We start from the raw sequence: 15,592 nt of genomic DNA, 5'->3' as shown, positions 1-15,592 counted from the left end.
CTTTTTATAAAATTAATGGATTCTGTCCAATGGGATGATACAGGGCTTTAAATTAGAAGCAGATACCGGAACTGTTGTTTGTATTACCAGAAAAATGCACTAACAAACATTTAACAGAGTAAATGGTAGTAGATTCGAAAAGAAGGGCGCTTCATACGCCATCGAATGACCAGGCAGTGAATTAGACCTAAAGGCCTAGGCAAGTACCCCCTCCAGTTGAGGTAGGTAAAGACCCCTGGCCCGGCCACTGTTTGAGAATTTACGGTGTATCAGTTGGTTTAAATCTTTATTTGTCATCCATTTATTTGTTACTGCAAAACAATATGTGCAGAGATAGAAGTCCAAGTCATTTTACAGCCTGGACTGTATGTCTCTCTTTTATAGCACACTCTGGTACCCTCACTGCCTGCAGCATTGACACTTTACTGTAAGCAAGGACAGTTTGTTATGTACCTGCATATCCTTCTGTTCCTGTCTCCAGAGGAACCTGACAGAGTACTTTGTGGCTGTGGACGTCAACAACATGCTCCAGCTCTACGCCAGTATGCTGCATGAACGGCGGATCATCATTACCTCAAGCAAGCTTAGCACTGTGAGTCCACTCCTACCAAGTCTTTCTCTCAGCTGCAGACAGTTATCAGCTCTGCCCTGTCAGGCTCAAGGGGATAATACTCTAGAAAGTAGTTCACATACTGCAACCACTTTCCTAAACATTTCATTCAACTTGATGTCATGGATTCTTGTTAGCAATCTCACTTGCATCCCAAAAAAATACATCATAATATGAGATAATGTTGCTAAAAATCATTGAGAGTCACAGTTGCTATTTTTGGCTTCAGATCAAATTCAGATTGCCCTCTTAAAAAAAAGTATATAGCTCAAATGTTGGAGCCGTTTCCTAGATTTAACACGATTCTCTTCATCAATAATCCAGCAGGATATCAAACCCTAATTAGTACGATCAGAATATTTATCTGACATTGCTACGCTACTTGTACAGACAGAGTTGAACTGATCTGTCTGTCCCCCACCACCCCATCCCTCTTTGCCCAGGCATCCTGCAGTCAGACAGCCGCGCTATCACCACGATCTGACAAGCTGTGAAATCCACACTAAAACTGGATTATATGTGACTGTTTTTCTTATAACTGTAGCATATTAATGACCAGAAAGCCTTAAATTATCCGTTATTATATGTCTTAACCCTCTCACATAATTTACATCCCCTTCTGTCTGTCTGTATGAGGGAGGGAACCTCTCTGTGTCTTTCTCCCCCTCTTTCTCCCTCTGTTCCTCATTCCAACCTCCCCCCCGTTATCTATGTGGCTGACGAGGCAGAGCCAAATGTTTATGACAGATGAGATGGGAGAGGGAAGTGATGTCATCCAAGTCCTATCCGTATCTCTAGTGTAGCCGGTCCTGCCTTGGTACTGTATCTACAAGGCTGCAGAACACTGAACAGCCGAAGGGGCCTGTGTGTAGGGATGAGTGCTGGAGGGAACTGTACCCAAGTCTCCCATAAGAGCTATAATCAGAAAAAGCTGTAAAAAAATTACAGAGCCCTCAGAGAAAATCACCTGTCTCCCCTCAGCTCCTCAGACCGGCAGAGCTCAGCTCAGGGTCTGGGCTGCACACTGTGCTGTGACACAGGGGTTATACGATGCAAATTATCCGACTCAAGGGTGAAGGCGTTTTTCTTTTTAGCAGAAGGAGGGGGTGAAGGCGATATTTGTCTGTGATTTATAGTTTTCTGCTGCTCTGAGACTAATCTCCGCTTGTTTTAAAAAAAACAAAAAACAAATTTATGCTGACAGGATTTTTTACGAGCTTCCACGTCAGACCTTTGCCTCTGAAAACCTTTTATCCCTTGCAATCCTTCATCCACTCATCTGTCTATCCATCTATCTTCCTCAGGGAGAGCTGTTTTGGTTTGGTAGCGATATATGTCAGGCACAGTAGTACAAAGGTATTTTCACATCTCCACTGGGATTACTAGCAGGCCTGATGTTATTACTGCTCCTGTGATGCGTTGTTTTTTTGCAGTTGGGTAGAATGACCTCCCCGTTCAAGTGGAAATGGCTGCCATGATTCTGGGAGCCGGCTCTCTATGTGTATACATATTTGAGCCCAGCTCATTATCCACACCAATGTCTTGTGATCAAATATCTTAAAGGAAGGGAAAATATATAATTAACGTCAGCGTTTGTCAAAATGTTTGTTAAAGTGAGCGTTGGCAGTCACTGGATGGACAGGTAATATTTCTATAGTCTGCTTGCCACAGATAGACGATGTATGAGGGAAGGTATTGTTAGTAACATCGTTAGTACCATCCAGCTGCTTTTCACCACCTCCGCCTGTCCAGCCTCTCAGCCAAGCAAAGAGAAACAGAGAAGAGAAAGTGGAAAGAGAAAGAGACACACACACACAGACACACACACACAGACAGACACACACAGAGACACAGACACACACACACACACACACACACACACACACACACACACACACACACACACAAATATATTGCATTTATTCTGCCTGCTCTAGGTGCTGCCTGTGTTAAAGCCCCCGGTGAACTCAGTGTGTCAGTCTGCCGGTACATGGCCGGCATGTCTTGCAAGCAGCCAACAGCAAAGGAATAAATCATGATCTTACAACAATGCGTCAGTTGACTTATTACTGTTTCGTGACCGGTGGTGAATGGTACCACTGTTTTAAAAGGCTGGTCGGCGGTGGCGCAAGGGTGGGAGCCAGCCGGGCGTGCAGCCTTGTCATAGGGCCGTATAATAGGGCAGCATCGGCCCTTCCTCTAACTAGTCAGTTGGGAGGACCCCCACCACCATCGCCCCACCACCCTCCGTGTCTTTCATCTGCCGAGGCCCCCCAGCTCTCGAGCCAAGCCTCTGCCCTGCGAGCTCACACAGCCCAGCCCCAGCACCGGCTGACAGCAGCCCTCTCATCAGCCTGTCAGGCCTATGCTAACAAGGAACTATCCATCCACCATGCCCTAGAGTGCCAGCTGTCTCTCTGTTTCCTGCCTTTTCCTCTTTTCTTCTTCTCCTCCTCTTTCCCTGACTTCTCTCTGTCTCTATACTTTCTCTCTATCTTGGTTATTCTTCCTCGCTGACATATTATTTTCTGTCCATCTGTCTCTCACTCACCGTGGCTACATCGCTCTTTCTTTCTGACTCTGCCTCCCTCTGCCTGGGTGTCTTAATGCGTCTCTAATGCGTCTCTCTGTTGTCAGGCATCTGCAGAACATCGGGACATCCTTCCCCTCAATAGACTTATCTCAGCCCCATGCCATGTGTCTGACTTGTGCCACTGTGAATGTGTATGTGCATATGTGCATGTTGTGGGTGTTTGTCTCTTTTGCATGCATCTGTTTGCATGTCTTCTGCACTCACAGGTGTTTGTACCTTATGTCTTGTGTCTTTCTGTGAGAGTCAGTGACTGTGTGTGCATGTGTGGGTGGCTTGGTGTTAGCTGGTACCCGTGTCATCCTGTGTGCCCTCTCTCTCTCTCCCTGTGCCACCTACTTGTTTGTGGCACACCTGTGTTGTGCCGGGCCTGACACTGGCGTTTGTCAACAGAGGGAGAAGCGGAGCGTGGGTAATTGGTGACTTACTCTGTGCAGGGGAGGGGAGAAGGAAAGGCTAATGCAGCAATAAACCAACGGGAGAAACAAGGCAGAGGTAGCAATGGACAGAAGGCAGCAGGATGTGAGGAGGAAAACAGAACAAGAAATTAAGAATTTTGGATGGAAATGAGCCTCGGAAAGGAGAAGAGAGGATTGAATTTGGAGAGTGCGTAGGGACAGAATTGGAAGGAAAGGCTTGTGAAGGGGATATGAGTGTTAGAGGCTGGTGTGAAGAGGTCAAGAGCGACTCTGTTGATACCATTCCTCCTGTCAAATTGAATTACATCGCCTACAGCAGCAGCTATTTGTCTACACTGTGCTCTCGCCATATTTAACATGTGTGATAGGTTCCCTCATCTAAGAATATGCAAGCTGAGGGAATGTGTGTTGTTGTGTTCTCAGTCCAGTAAAATCTTCATTTTAAATATGAAAAATACGTGAAAGAGGTGAATCTAGGCCCCCACGATAGCAGTTTCTCCATGTTCTGTCTGTGTTTGACTTCAACATGTGCAGTTGCTCAGGTGAAGATGAACGATGTGGGTGGAAATGTGCAATTTACTGACAGTCTGCAGAGCTCAGGAGTTGCAGTGTTGAGAAGATCTGAGGTCTCTGGTGGGTCCAGCTCTTTAAGGAAACATCACTGTTGAAGGGTTGTTTAGCTGGTCAGGGAGGTAGAGGAACTAACTTATCTGAATATGATGATTTCTGAATATGGAGAACCGTCAGAAGAGTTTGGGCAGCTGCCCACATGTAATTAACATTTTTCTTCATAATTTTAGTTTATTGGTTCATTTCCTGCAGAAAAAAATTAGCTGTATCCATATTCCACCCTACATACTTATTCTAAACAGGATTTATGTATGTGGTGTGTTCACAGTGCAAAAATGACACACTTTAAAAAACTAAATAAAAAAAAACAACAGTGCTGTTGATGGGCATTGCTGTCCGACAATGCAATGCACAAAGAAACTTAGGGAGCTTCTCACAGCTGGAAAGTATTAAAACAAATTGTAGATGGTGGTAAACAGCTTTGTGAACACAGCAGAAAACAAAAATTAGCTATTAAAACTTTGGAAAACAATTTAATGTCTATTTGAGAAGTTTAATTGGTTGTGACATTCCAAAGTCGCAGTTTGATTGACATCAACATTAAAACACATTGTTTCATTTCCTGTTAGCATCAATTGATTGATAGATATTTTTTTGTATACTCACTGCACGAACAGTATGCTAAGACATTAAGTAATATTTGCTGTATAATATTAATATGTAGTATGGACTGGAACATGGCAATTGACTTACACTCAGACCCTATTATCGACAAAACTGGTGTGTGACCTCTTAACGCTGGTTTATTGTTAAGTTGCATTGCAAATTAGATCTCTTGACTTATCTTTTTCTTCTCCCACTTTCACCTCCTCCTCTCCATGTCATTATGTCTCTCTCCTTCTGTCTCTCCTTTCTTTAGTCCCGTTGAATGGATCTTGGAAAACCAGTGTTAGTGTGGACACTTTCTGTCTCGGCTACAGCGCACTGAAAAAGCTCTCAGGGCAGAACCAAAGACCTTGACTGCTTTTTGAAGCAGGCTGTCGCTGTATAATCGGTTCGCTTCTCTCAGAGGAAGGGAACACACACACACACACACACACACACACACACACACACACACACACACACACACACAGTGTAAGAGGCAGGCAGCCCCTCATTACCGGGCAGAGCCCTAGTCCCTGAGGACTGGACCCGGCACCTAATCCTGTATTTGTTCTTGGGGACTGTATCTGTGATTCTCCATTGAATGGAATATTAAGCACCCAGGTCTTTTGTGGAGCGTGTAAGCCATTTGGCTCCACTCATCTATTATTTATCAGCCTGGCAAATATTTTATCAGCCTTAGCCTCTTATGACCCACTCTCATGTGAAGCCCCCCCTCCTCTAAATGAAGAAAAAAAAAGGGTACAGAGGTACAATTTCTCTTTTTTTCCCAATTTATCTTCCTTTTACTTTTTTGCTTCGTTTGTTTTAAAATCTGAACAAGGACACAGGGATTTGTATTAAGCTGAATTAGAGGAACAAATATGTGAACTATTCCTCTGGAGTTCCCTCCAAGCTGCCTTATCTCAGGCACACTGCCACCTCCACTGCTTTGGAGATAGCAAATAAAAGAAAACAGAAATCCAGATTTGCTTTATAAATCATTATCTTAGTTTCAGTACCCCCCCCCCCCCCCTTTTTTTTCGGACAACTCCCAGCCACCTAGCCTGAGAAGAAGAGAAGCATAGAGGGAGAGAGACTCCTGTTTTCCCTTTCAACCTGAGAGTAAATCATGCCAGTTGGGGGGCTCACCTTGAGGCCTGGTGGAGATAATTGGAGTTGGTTAGCGAGGTGTTCTGTGCCATTACCTCCTGGTACCAGCGAATGGCTGGGGCTTGTCTCGCACTCCCAGAGGAGGAATACACTCGCCTGTTGACGCTCCGCTTAGTGTGTGCGTGCATGCATATATATCCACAGTCGGATCGCTGACCTCTCTTCATCACAATTTAATGGCCCCTTACCATCCTCACTATCGGAAAAAAGGGAGAAGGGTGTGATGGTTTTGATAGTAGCTCTTCCACCAAGTGCCTCACTTTCAGGCATTAATATTCATAGCATTGATTTATTTTCAGAATTAGTAAAAAAAACAAACTGTTTGCCAGGGAATTAATCTTGACAGGAGCGTGGCATTGTTGTGTTTTATTTGAAGACGCAGGCAGTGGAAATATGCATATGCAGATACACAGAGCAAGACACCAATTAAATGTTGATTAAGTCCTAACTATTGTGGGACTGGGTGTATGAGAGATTGTGCAGAGACAATAAAAAAAGATCATTGCTTCTTTTTTTTTTTCAGCCGATATGAAAAATGAATGCAGTTAAAACAAACATGCAGGGAGGGAGCCAAACGGACACACACACACACGCGCACACACACACACACACACACACACACACACACACACAATTTTTGTAGTAAGCTTTTCAGATGTCCGGGCTTGATGTTTGGGTGGATTCAGAGGGTGGGGCACTCTTTCTCTTCCTCTGGCAGCGGTGGTTTTCAGTTGCCAAGCTCGTCCGCTTTTGGCCGGTCAATTGTGACATTGTGTGTGTCAGTGAGCAGGGGGTCTCCTGGTAGTTGTGCGCGCGTGTGTGATAGCGTGTGTCCGCTTCACACATTGACTGTGAAGCTGCAGCAGTATAACAGCGGCTGCTGCTCCCGGTTCCCGGCGGTATTGGCCTAGCCCGCAGTCTCTCTTGGCTAACTCATGTTTCATTCTTTGGCAATTTGCCCTAATGAAGTCCCGCAGGAGCCCCTCAGACCTCTGTTCTCTTTCCATATTTAATCATGTTATTTTAATCTGGGGGATGAGCTAACGCCTCTTTCTCCTGCAGAGAGAGAGAGTGTGTGTGTGTGTGTGTGTGTGTGTGTGTGTGTGTGTGTGTGTGTGTGTGTGTGTGTGTGTGTGTGTGTGTGTGTGTGTGTGTGTGTGTGTGTGTGTGTGTGTGTGTGTGTGTGTGTGTGTGTGTGTGTGTGTGTGTGTGTGTGTGTGTGTGTGTGTGTGTGTGTGTGTGTGTGTGTGTGTGTGTGTGTGTGTGTGTGTGTGTGTGTGTGTATGTGTGTTGCAGGTCATTACTATAGCTGGGTTTTCATGAAATGGGATGTCAAGAGGGGGTGCTGGTTTTAAGACAATGGGAGACAATGCCTTAAATTTTTATTGACAATGTAGAGAGCTCCTTTGAAAAAGAAAGCCACCTTCATCTAAATTCTTCTCATTATTTGTTCCTGTCAGCACTGTTTGAGGCTCCTTTTGTTGTTTTTATGCAGGTCACTTTAACATTAATTTGAAAAGCAGATGATTTTGAACACCGGGCTATTATTTGCTCTCTTTTCTGTGTACAAATGTCTCAATGTCATGTGCAATAGTGGTAATATTATTACAGGGATGGCCAACCACAAGTGCATCAATATGGAGGCAACACTGGTTTCATGTTTTCCGTGTGTAAAGCATGTGTTGCCTTTCTTCATGTCAGTCTTTTCAAACCTTTTCTTTTCACCTCCTCATCAATCTTTGTCTCCTCTGCTGTGGTTCTGTCATGAGTTTAAAATAAGGCTTCTATCAACTGGTTGATCTCCAGCTTTCATTGTCTTCTTCTCTTCCTCCGACAATACCTTGCAGGTTGTGTGTTCATCACAGCAGCACTAGACATGTCGGTGTACGACCTTTTTTTTCTGAGGGCTTTTGTTTGTGAGAATGATTAAAGGCCAAATCAATGAAATCAAACATTGTACATTGACGCATCAACACAAATCATCACCACAGCAGTAATCTTAATCAGATTTTTCTTAAAGTAATTTTGTTCATAAGGAAATCTTCTGTAGACCTGTAAAAATTGTAGAAATGTATTAGAAAGAAAAAAAGCGTACATTTATCTCCTTATAGTTTAAATGTTTTAACTTGCAGTTATTTCTTCTTGGCAACTCTTGAGCATGAAATCACACAAACCTTTAGTTTGAAAAATGAAACTGCCAGTCAACATACAGCTTAGAAGTATTTTTACTTTTCTCAGTTTGTGTGTTGCCTTGGAAAGTTGTTTAGTTTGTCCTCCTGTTTCTCTCTGTCTCTCTCTCCCTGTAGTTAACTGCATGTGTCCACGGTGCAGCTGCTCTGCTCTTCCCTATGTACTGGCAGCACATCTTCATCCCTGTACTGCCCCCGCATCTTCTGGACTACTGCTGGTAAGGCTGACCATCTCTGAAACACACACAAACACACACATCATCAGGATCATCATAATAAATGTTCACACCCCCACCTTTTCTCTTTCCTTCTTTTTCTCGTATTTTTCCGACACACACACACACACGCACGCACATGCCCACACACCTGACACGACGTAGACACGTAAACAGACACTACGCCATGTGTGCTGGTCATGCAACAAGCTCTGACGCTTAAACCTCGGTGTAAAAGTGCAGACACGCGTGTTCACACATTCTCACACCCGTTCTCACGATTCCTCTCGTGGCGCACCTATTCCTGTGTGGCCCCTTCAACTTACCAAACGACCTGCATCACCCTGCTCCATATTTCATGCCAGTGCTACTGTAGCACCACACTCTCATCATCTAAGCCCTCTTAGGGCTTCATTATCACCCATCCAACTCAAATCCAACAAATGTGAATGGACTTGATTGAAAATGAATAGAGAGCAGACATAACACTGAATCTGCAAATTTACATGTTTTTATCAACTTCAGGTATGTACATATAAAAAAACAGATTGGGAATGTCAGTTTATGTAAAAGGAGCTGTTTCTTGTTGAATCTGTGCCAGTAGAGCTTACAGTACAGTGCTTTATCATAAGGGACACATCATCTTTGAAAAGCTATTTATCACTGACAGTAAAATGTGATTTCCAACACTCTGTGAAGACTCATCATTATCTTATTTAATCACAGGCTTTTCTCCATGCACTGATTTGATAACTAAATTATATTAGATGCTCTGTATGTGTGTGTACATGTGCATGTATTTGCCTAAATGTTGGTGAAAGTCCGTATATTCATGAGACAGTGGCTAAAGTTCAGAGCTACAGGCCTGCTGTTTTTGTTGATGTTGCTTTAAGTTGATTACAAGCCTGTGGCTTCTGAATCATTCTGGCCAGGAACACACTGACCCAAAGCTATCCCATTATTGACTCCTCCGTTAACCTCATCATAAAAATGTTTTTTTTGTTATTTGTCGATTTTATCCATCTTGGTGGATGGGAAACATATTCTATGATTCAGCCTTTTCTTGCTACTAACTTTCAATATGAAGATAAACAGGACATATAACAAGAATTAAATGAGTATAACCATGTAAAGCATATTTTTTTCAGGAGTAAAGGAAAACAATTGACACTTCCACCCTTTTGCTTTCTACGAAGTGTTCCAAGTCTCTGTATTTTGTGAATCTACCAAGTGTGGACATTTCAAATCACATTTTAACATTTATGTAACAAGTTAATGACTCAGCATGAAGGAGAAACTTGTTTGGTCTTCTTACCTGGTAACTTTTTTTTTTTTAAACAGTCAAGTAGCAACAGATGTATTTGCTTAATCCAATTGTTTCCCATTTTGAGAGTCATGTTGGTTCTTGGGGAAATAACTCTGATGTCTGATTTTTAGTCAGCGTCCGTGCCCTACATGTTATATGATTGGGTTAAAGAACAGCATATGGATGATATTCAGCTTTGTTGTCTATGTTACGAATATGTTACCTCATGCGAAGTTAGTTTCAATTCATTCACTGCATATATGTTGCATTACAGTAGTTTTTACACAACTTCTAGTAGTCGATAAAATAGATTTTACCTTTTTAAAAGTCTTAGCTTATGTGATTCACTTTATTCTGGTTTTCAGTAAAGGATTTTTTTAATCATAGGTCTTTGAATGATCTATTAATTTATTTATATTTCAAATTAATAATTTAGTGTATAAGATGTTAAAATAATCACAAATCTCCATCAAGTTATATTATAGCTAGGTCATATCTTTAGATCGCCAAACCCCCAACAGCATTCAGTTTACACAATATAAGAATACAAAGAAAAAGACCAAATCCTCACCTTGAAGAGGCTGTTATTTATGCTAGTTTATAGCCTGATACAAAACAAAATATTAATCAAACATTAACATAGTGTTTAAATACCTTTCTGACAATCGACTAATGTGTTAACCAAAGAATACCCTCAGCTTTTGACTTTTTCAGATGGGTGTATGAAATGCGCTGTGCTAGAGTACCCGCCATAGATATTTATTGTTTCTTGTATTTCTTCTTCTTTCTTACTGAATGTAAACATCTGATATTGATATTGCTCACAGCTTCGTTTTCTTCTCTCCGTCCACAGTGCCCCCATGCCATACTTTGTGGGAGTTCATCTTAGTCTGCTTGAGGTACGTAAGTTAATCTGTGAGTATGTGTTTGCATATAAATGTGCCTGTATACAAAACGAACATCATTATACTGTATGTGAATAATTATATATGCTGCTACAAATTGATGTATGGATGTGAAAACTCAGTATTGTATATGAAACGTTAAATGTTGACGTTACCTTATTTCTTCAGAAAAAAAGAAGAAGAAACTAACAACATTTGGGGACAATGTTATAAATCTATTAAATCATTTTATATTTATATAATGAATAGATATATACTGTATGTACTGTATAAATACGATATATATGAAATTTAGACTGTACTCTTAATTTTGGTATGAAATATTTTAAATTTCAGTTAGGCAAATTAGGCACCTCCAACACATTAAATGAAAAAATTGACAGGGTATTTTTTCCTCTTCATCTCCCTGTCTTGCTTGTGTGCATTCTTAAACAGAAGTACAAAAGACAGAGAGAGAAAGGCAGAAAAAGCATCTGCGAACAAAGAGCTTTTCTACTTTAAACCCTGTGTGTTGGTTGGGGGGCAAGCCTGATGTTGTGTGTGGATGCATGTTGCATGCACACGCATATTTGCACTTTTGTGTTTGTTGTGCGTGTGCGTGTGCGTGTGTGTGTGTGTGTGTGTGTGTGTGTGTGTGTGTGTGTGTGTGTGTGTGTGTGTGTGTGTGTGTGTGTGTGTGTGTGTGTGTGTGTGTGTGTGTGTGTGTGTGTGTGTGTGTGTGTGTGTGTGTGTGTGTGTGTGTGTGTGTGTGTGTGTGTGTGTGTGTGTGTGTGTGTGTGTGTGTGTGTGTGTGTGTGTGTGTGTGTGTGTGTGTGTGTGTGTGTGTGTGAGATATTTGTCTGACAGTTGCAGCAGTGGCAGTATTTATCACACTCTGCATCTGTGACAGACCCCCTTTCCACCACTACATAATTAGTCCAGATCAGCATGTGAGCCTCCACTGCACAGGCTGTCACAAAAGTGACAAACTAGAAATTCACACACTTTGCTGCCCCCCCCCCCCCCACACACACACACACACACACCTGCATACTGCACCGCATTGAAATAATAGTTGAATTTGTCGCCATCAGAATGCACACAGCACAGCATCACTGTACTGTTGTTGATGCATGAGGTTTAGGTGCTGCTGAAAATGTTTCCTCTCAGAGCAATTCTTCATTTTGTGTACGTGTGTGTTTGTTACAGTAAAGATGTCCTAATGTTTTTTTCCCCCTACACACCATATTTCATATTTAATTGTAAAGAAGGGTGATGACAGTGTGGTTTTAAATGTGGCCGTTGGACTTTCTTCTTCCCTGGAGCATCAGGACAGAAATGACTTTGTCTGTTAGGAAACACACCTGGGCCAAACTTTTTTAAACTTTCACTTAATTTCATGATTTGATAGTTAACCAAACTATATTCTCAGGCTCTTTATGATATTTTAAACATGTTGAACAAACATGATTTTACCAGTGTTCAATAGTTAACATATTTAATTGCTGTTAGATGTTAGTCAGCAAAAAGGTTCACTTTGAGAAATAATGCTTAAATTACATAATGTAAAATAAGGAAATATTTTTAAATTTGCTAAATGTTCTGATAATATTGTCAGGGATGAATTGCATATTGTGAGCTGGTGATTACAGTTTTTTTTTAATAACTGTGGCAGCGTGTGCACTGTTGCTGATAACACTGGACATTTCTTCATTTAGAAAGTACGCAGTCGATCACTGGAGGATGTGGTCATTCTGAATGTGGATACCAACACTCTGGAGAGTCCCTTTGATGACCTGCACAACCTGCCCAGTGATGTGGTGAGTCACCTACGCACACACATTCTCAACCTTTTTTGTCTCGTTACACATGACACACAGAAGGTTTGTATTTACTCTTTCCCAATGAGTCTCACTTGCATAAATGCACATTCTATTCTCCTCCAATGTACTTCTGTACTGATACTCACGCCACACGCAGAAAAACATACACAGACAAACACATGCAGAAACTTGTCAAAGTATAGCTCTGTCCCCTCCCCACATCATTAATGACTACAGTACTGGCTCCTCAGATTGTGGCTGTCTAAAGTAAACTCCCGTTGCGTCGTATGACGCTTGAAGGCGAACAGCATTCCCCGACCATCAGAGGCTTGTGGGAAAATGTGCAACTCCCTTCCCTTCATCTCCATCCATTCTAATCATTATTTCACAAAGTCTTGCATTTCTGCCTGCCCACTGGCACGTTTCTGAGAACCAGAGATAGGAGGAGGGAACAAGGCAGAAAGGAGAAAAGAAAAGGCAGAGATGGGTGATTTTCTAGGGGGAGAGAGTGGGAAGAAGGGGGCCAATTACCAGTGTGGGCAGTGAAGCCACCTGCCAGTGCGTCGTCTCTTTAATTAATGGAGCACTGACGCCGGTCAGTGCAAAAGGAAGCATCACCACGGTGTCAGGGTCACACACACACACACATACACACACACACACACACACACACACACACACACACACACACACACACACACACACACACACAAACACATACTCTCTCTTATATAAACACAAACATAGAGAACAAAACATGTGCTTGTCTTCCCTGTCTTTGTTGAAGTAGGATTCTGTATGTTTAGCTGTTTTCCTGGCTGTACAGTATGTATTAAAGCTCCTTTGTGAGGCTCTGAGGCCCCGCTGAGGCTGCGAACACTATTACCCACACTGCTTACAGTATATTCTCAGGTTCCACCGCTTACTGGACTCCTGCCCTACCCGCAAAATATAATTCAATCCACTGCCCAACAGACTCCAGACCTTGTCACACTCCCACACTTCTCTCGTTCTCCTGATTTAGCACTGCTCAGCCTACTACGACTGCTAGTTTGCATTGATGCCTCCTTACAACCTGGAATGATGCGACCTTTTTCTACATTTTAAACTATTTCTGGCCTTCTTTTTTGCCGGCCTGCCTTACTGTCTGGCTGCTCGTGTTTCATGACACCTGTCTGCCTTCTTGTCTCTCTCTCTCTCACAGTATTTAAAGCCAGCCTGGACGTTTCATGCAACCGCTGTTTGCGTCTCCTGCTTCTTTGCCTGTGTGCCTGTCTGGCTACACTTCCCACTTCCTGCCTGCTTGCTTTTCTGCACCCAGGGACTCGAGTCCTAAATTAAATTGCAAACTGAGTTTGTCATAAAAAAGAGTCAGGGCTTTTGAAAAGCGACAGAAGCAGAGAGAAAAGCCTTTGTCTTTGCCGTGTGATAAATTAAGTGGCAGGCTCAGAGCCTTTTTGCTTTGATCCCCCACTCACCATTTTTCCTTACTAATGACAGAACATAGCCCGCATATCATGTCAAATTACACCACCTGAAACGGAAACCTCACTGGCATTAATATATTTATCGCAACAAATTGTTGTTGTTTTTATTCGGATTCACATTTTTTTCTGTCTCTTCTCATCTTTTCACTGGGGCGAGTAGATTAATAAGGAAGCGAGCAGGTACTAATTGAGTGGAATTCCAGGTCTCTTGTTAGTTTGCTTGTTAGTGATGAGGACATGCCACATGGCATTTGATGTTTGTGTTTACACACAAGGCGATATTTGAGGCATTGTGCAGTTTGTCAAACAGAGGCCTGAAATTTTGATTAATGCTGAGCGATTCTCTGCCTGGGCTGAGCTGCCGCGCGTTGTTTCAGAGCTATTAAAACGCTTTTCATTTCTCTCTAATTCTCACTGTAACACTGGCTACCTAACACTCAGGCTTTATTCAGTGTGAAATTGAAGCCCTGCGACCTATGAAGTAATGATTATTCTCACTTTAAAAGCCCGCTATCACTTTGTATGAATATATAAAGCATGAAATGGATTAAAAGGTGAAGGCCACAGGCAGTTTCTGTGTGTCTTTTAAGTCTAACTAAGAGTGAAAACAAAGCACTCTGATGTTGATTTAAGCAAACCTTTAGAGATCCGTCTAATTATGGCAGTGCAGGCTGTGAGCACATGTGGACTCTATTACGTGGATCGGCTGACCAGTGGCCGTGCTTTTAGCAGGTTCAGAGTTCACAGTTGTCCTGAATTAGCCGCCCTCTTTCAGACAGAACCCCTACAACGGCTCCACTACTGCCCACCCCTTAATAGTCTTTTCCCGCAACTTCACACATAATATTTTAGATTTATTGACTATTACAAATTCTACCATGCCAGTAGAGTTTCCGTTTAGCAGAAAAAGGAAAGATCTGAATAACAGAGTAATTGGTAACGGGTCAGAAATGGATGCCAGAATCTTTTGAGAGTAATGTCTGATATTTTTGAAATTGAAAACCTAATATGAATCAAAGGTTCAGCATTAATTTGTTCTAGATTTGTATTTTTAAATGCTAAGGGCATGTTTTGACAGAGGCCATACATTAATCACATAAATCTCTTTAACTTTTGTTTTTTAGATTTTGTTTTCTATATTTTCTTTTTAGCACTTATTGAAAGTTCGTCTAAATATTTCCTAATTCAACCAGCATATTTTGGTATCTTTGTATAAAAAAATATTCAGATTAAAGAACTTTTTTGTTTGTGCTTTTCTTTTGTTTTGGCAGTTATTTCAGATAAACAATGTGATATTATTAGAGAAAGAGATCCCTCTTTATTTATTTTACATCATGTATTTTTAGCAGGATTTTGCATATTTTAAGACTGCACTGAAGTTGAATTGAAAGTTTCAATAGTTTTTACACATTAATAAAAATCGTATTAATCTCAGAGAGAGTGTGTTCGTGTCAGTAAAATCAATGTGTTGACAAGCACACTGAAAAGAAATACTCAATAAAAACATTTTTTTCCCTGGAAGATCAAGGTATTTTTGTTTTCTCTTTCTGAGATCCACAGTTTCTCTTCCGCACAGAGAATGTGCTGATAAAGTTATAATTGGCTTTTGGTTGGTGGAGCTGTTTACTGCGCTAGTCATTAAAAGTATCCAAGAATAGCGGATTAGGAGTCTGTTAATTCT

The 15,592-nt window shown here is 41.8% G+C and overlaps 1 protein-coding gene across 1 annotated transcript in view; it reads left to right on the top strand.

The window, feature by feature from the left end:
- dennd1b (DENN/MADD domain containing 1B) overlaps window positions 1-15,592 on the top strand; it is a 110,898-nt gene that overhangs the window by 59,719 nt on the left and 35,587 nt on the right. The window contains exons 10-13 of the mRNA XM_083939144.1: window positions 482-592; window positions 8,314-8,414; window positions 10,571-10,616; window positions 12,320-12,421. Coding sequence (XP_083795270.1) covers window positions 482-592; window positions 8,314-8,414; window positions 10,571-10,616; window positions 12,320-12,421 — 360 coding nt within the window. The remainder of the gene's footprint in view (window positions 1-481; window positions 593-8,313; window positions 8,415-10,570; window positions 10,617-12,319; window positions 12,422-15,592) is intronic.

The sequence above is a fragment of the Echiichthys vipera genome (assembly GCF_963691815.1).
Source record: "Echiichthys vipera genome assembly, chromosome: 3".
In the NCBI taxonomy this organism is placed as follows: domain Eukaryota; kingdom Metazoa; phylum Chordata; class Actinopteri; order Perciformes; family Trachinidae; genus Echiichthys; species Echiichthys vipera.
Note: the sequence above shows the minus strand (reverse complement) of the source record. Positions and strands in the feature narration are given on the sequence as shown.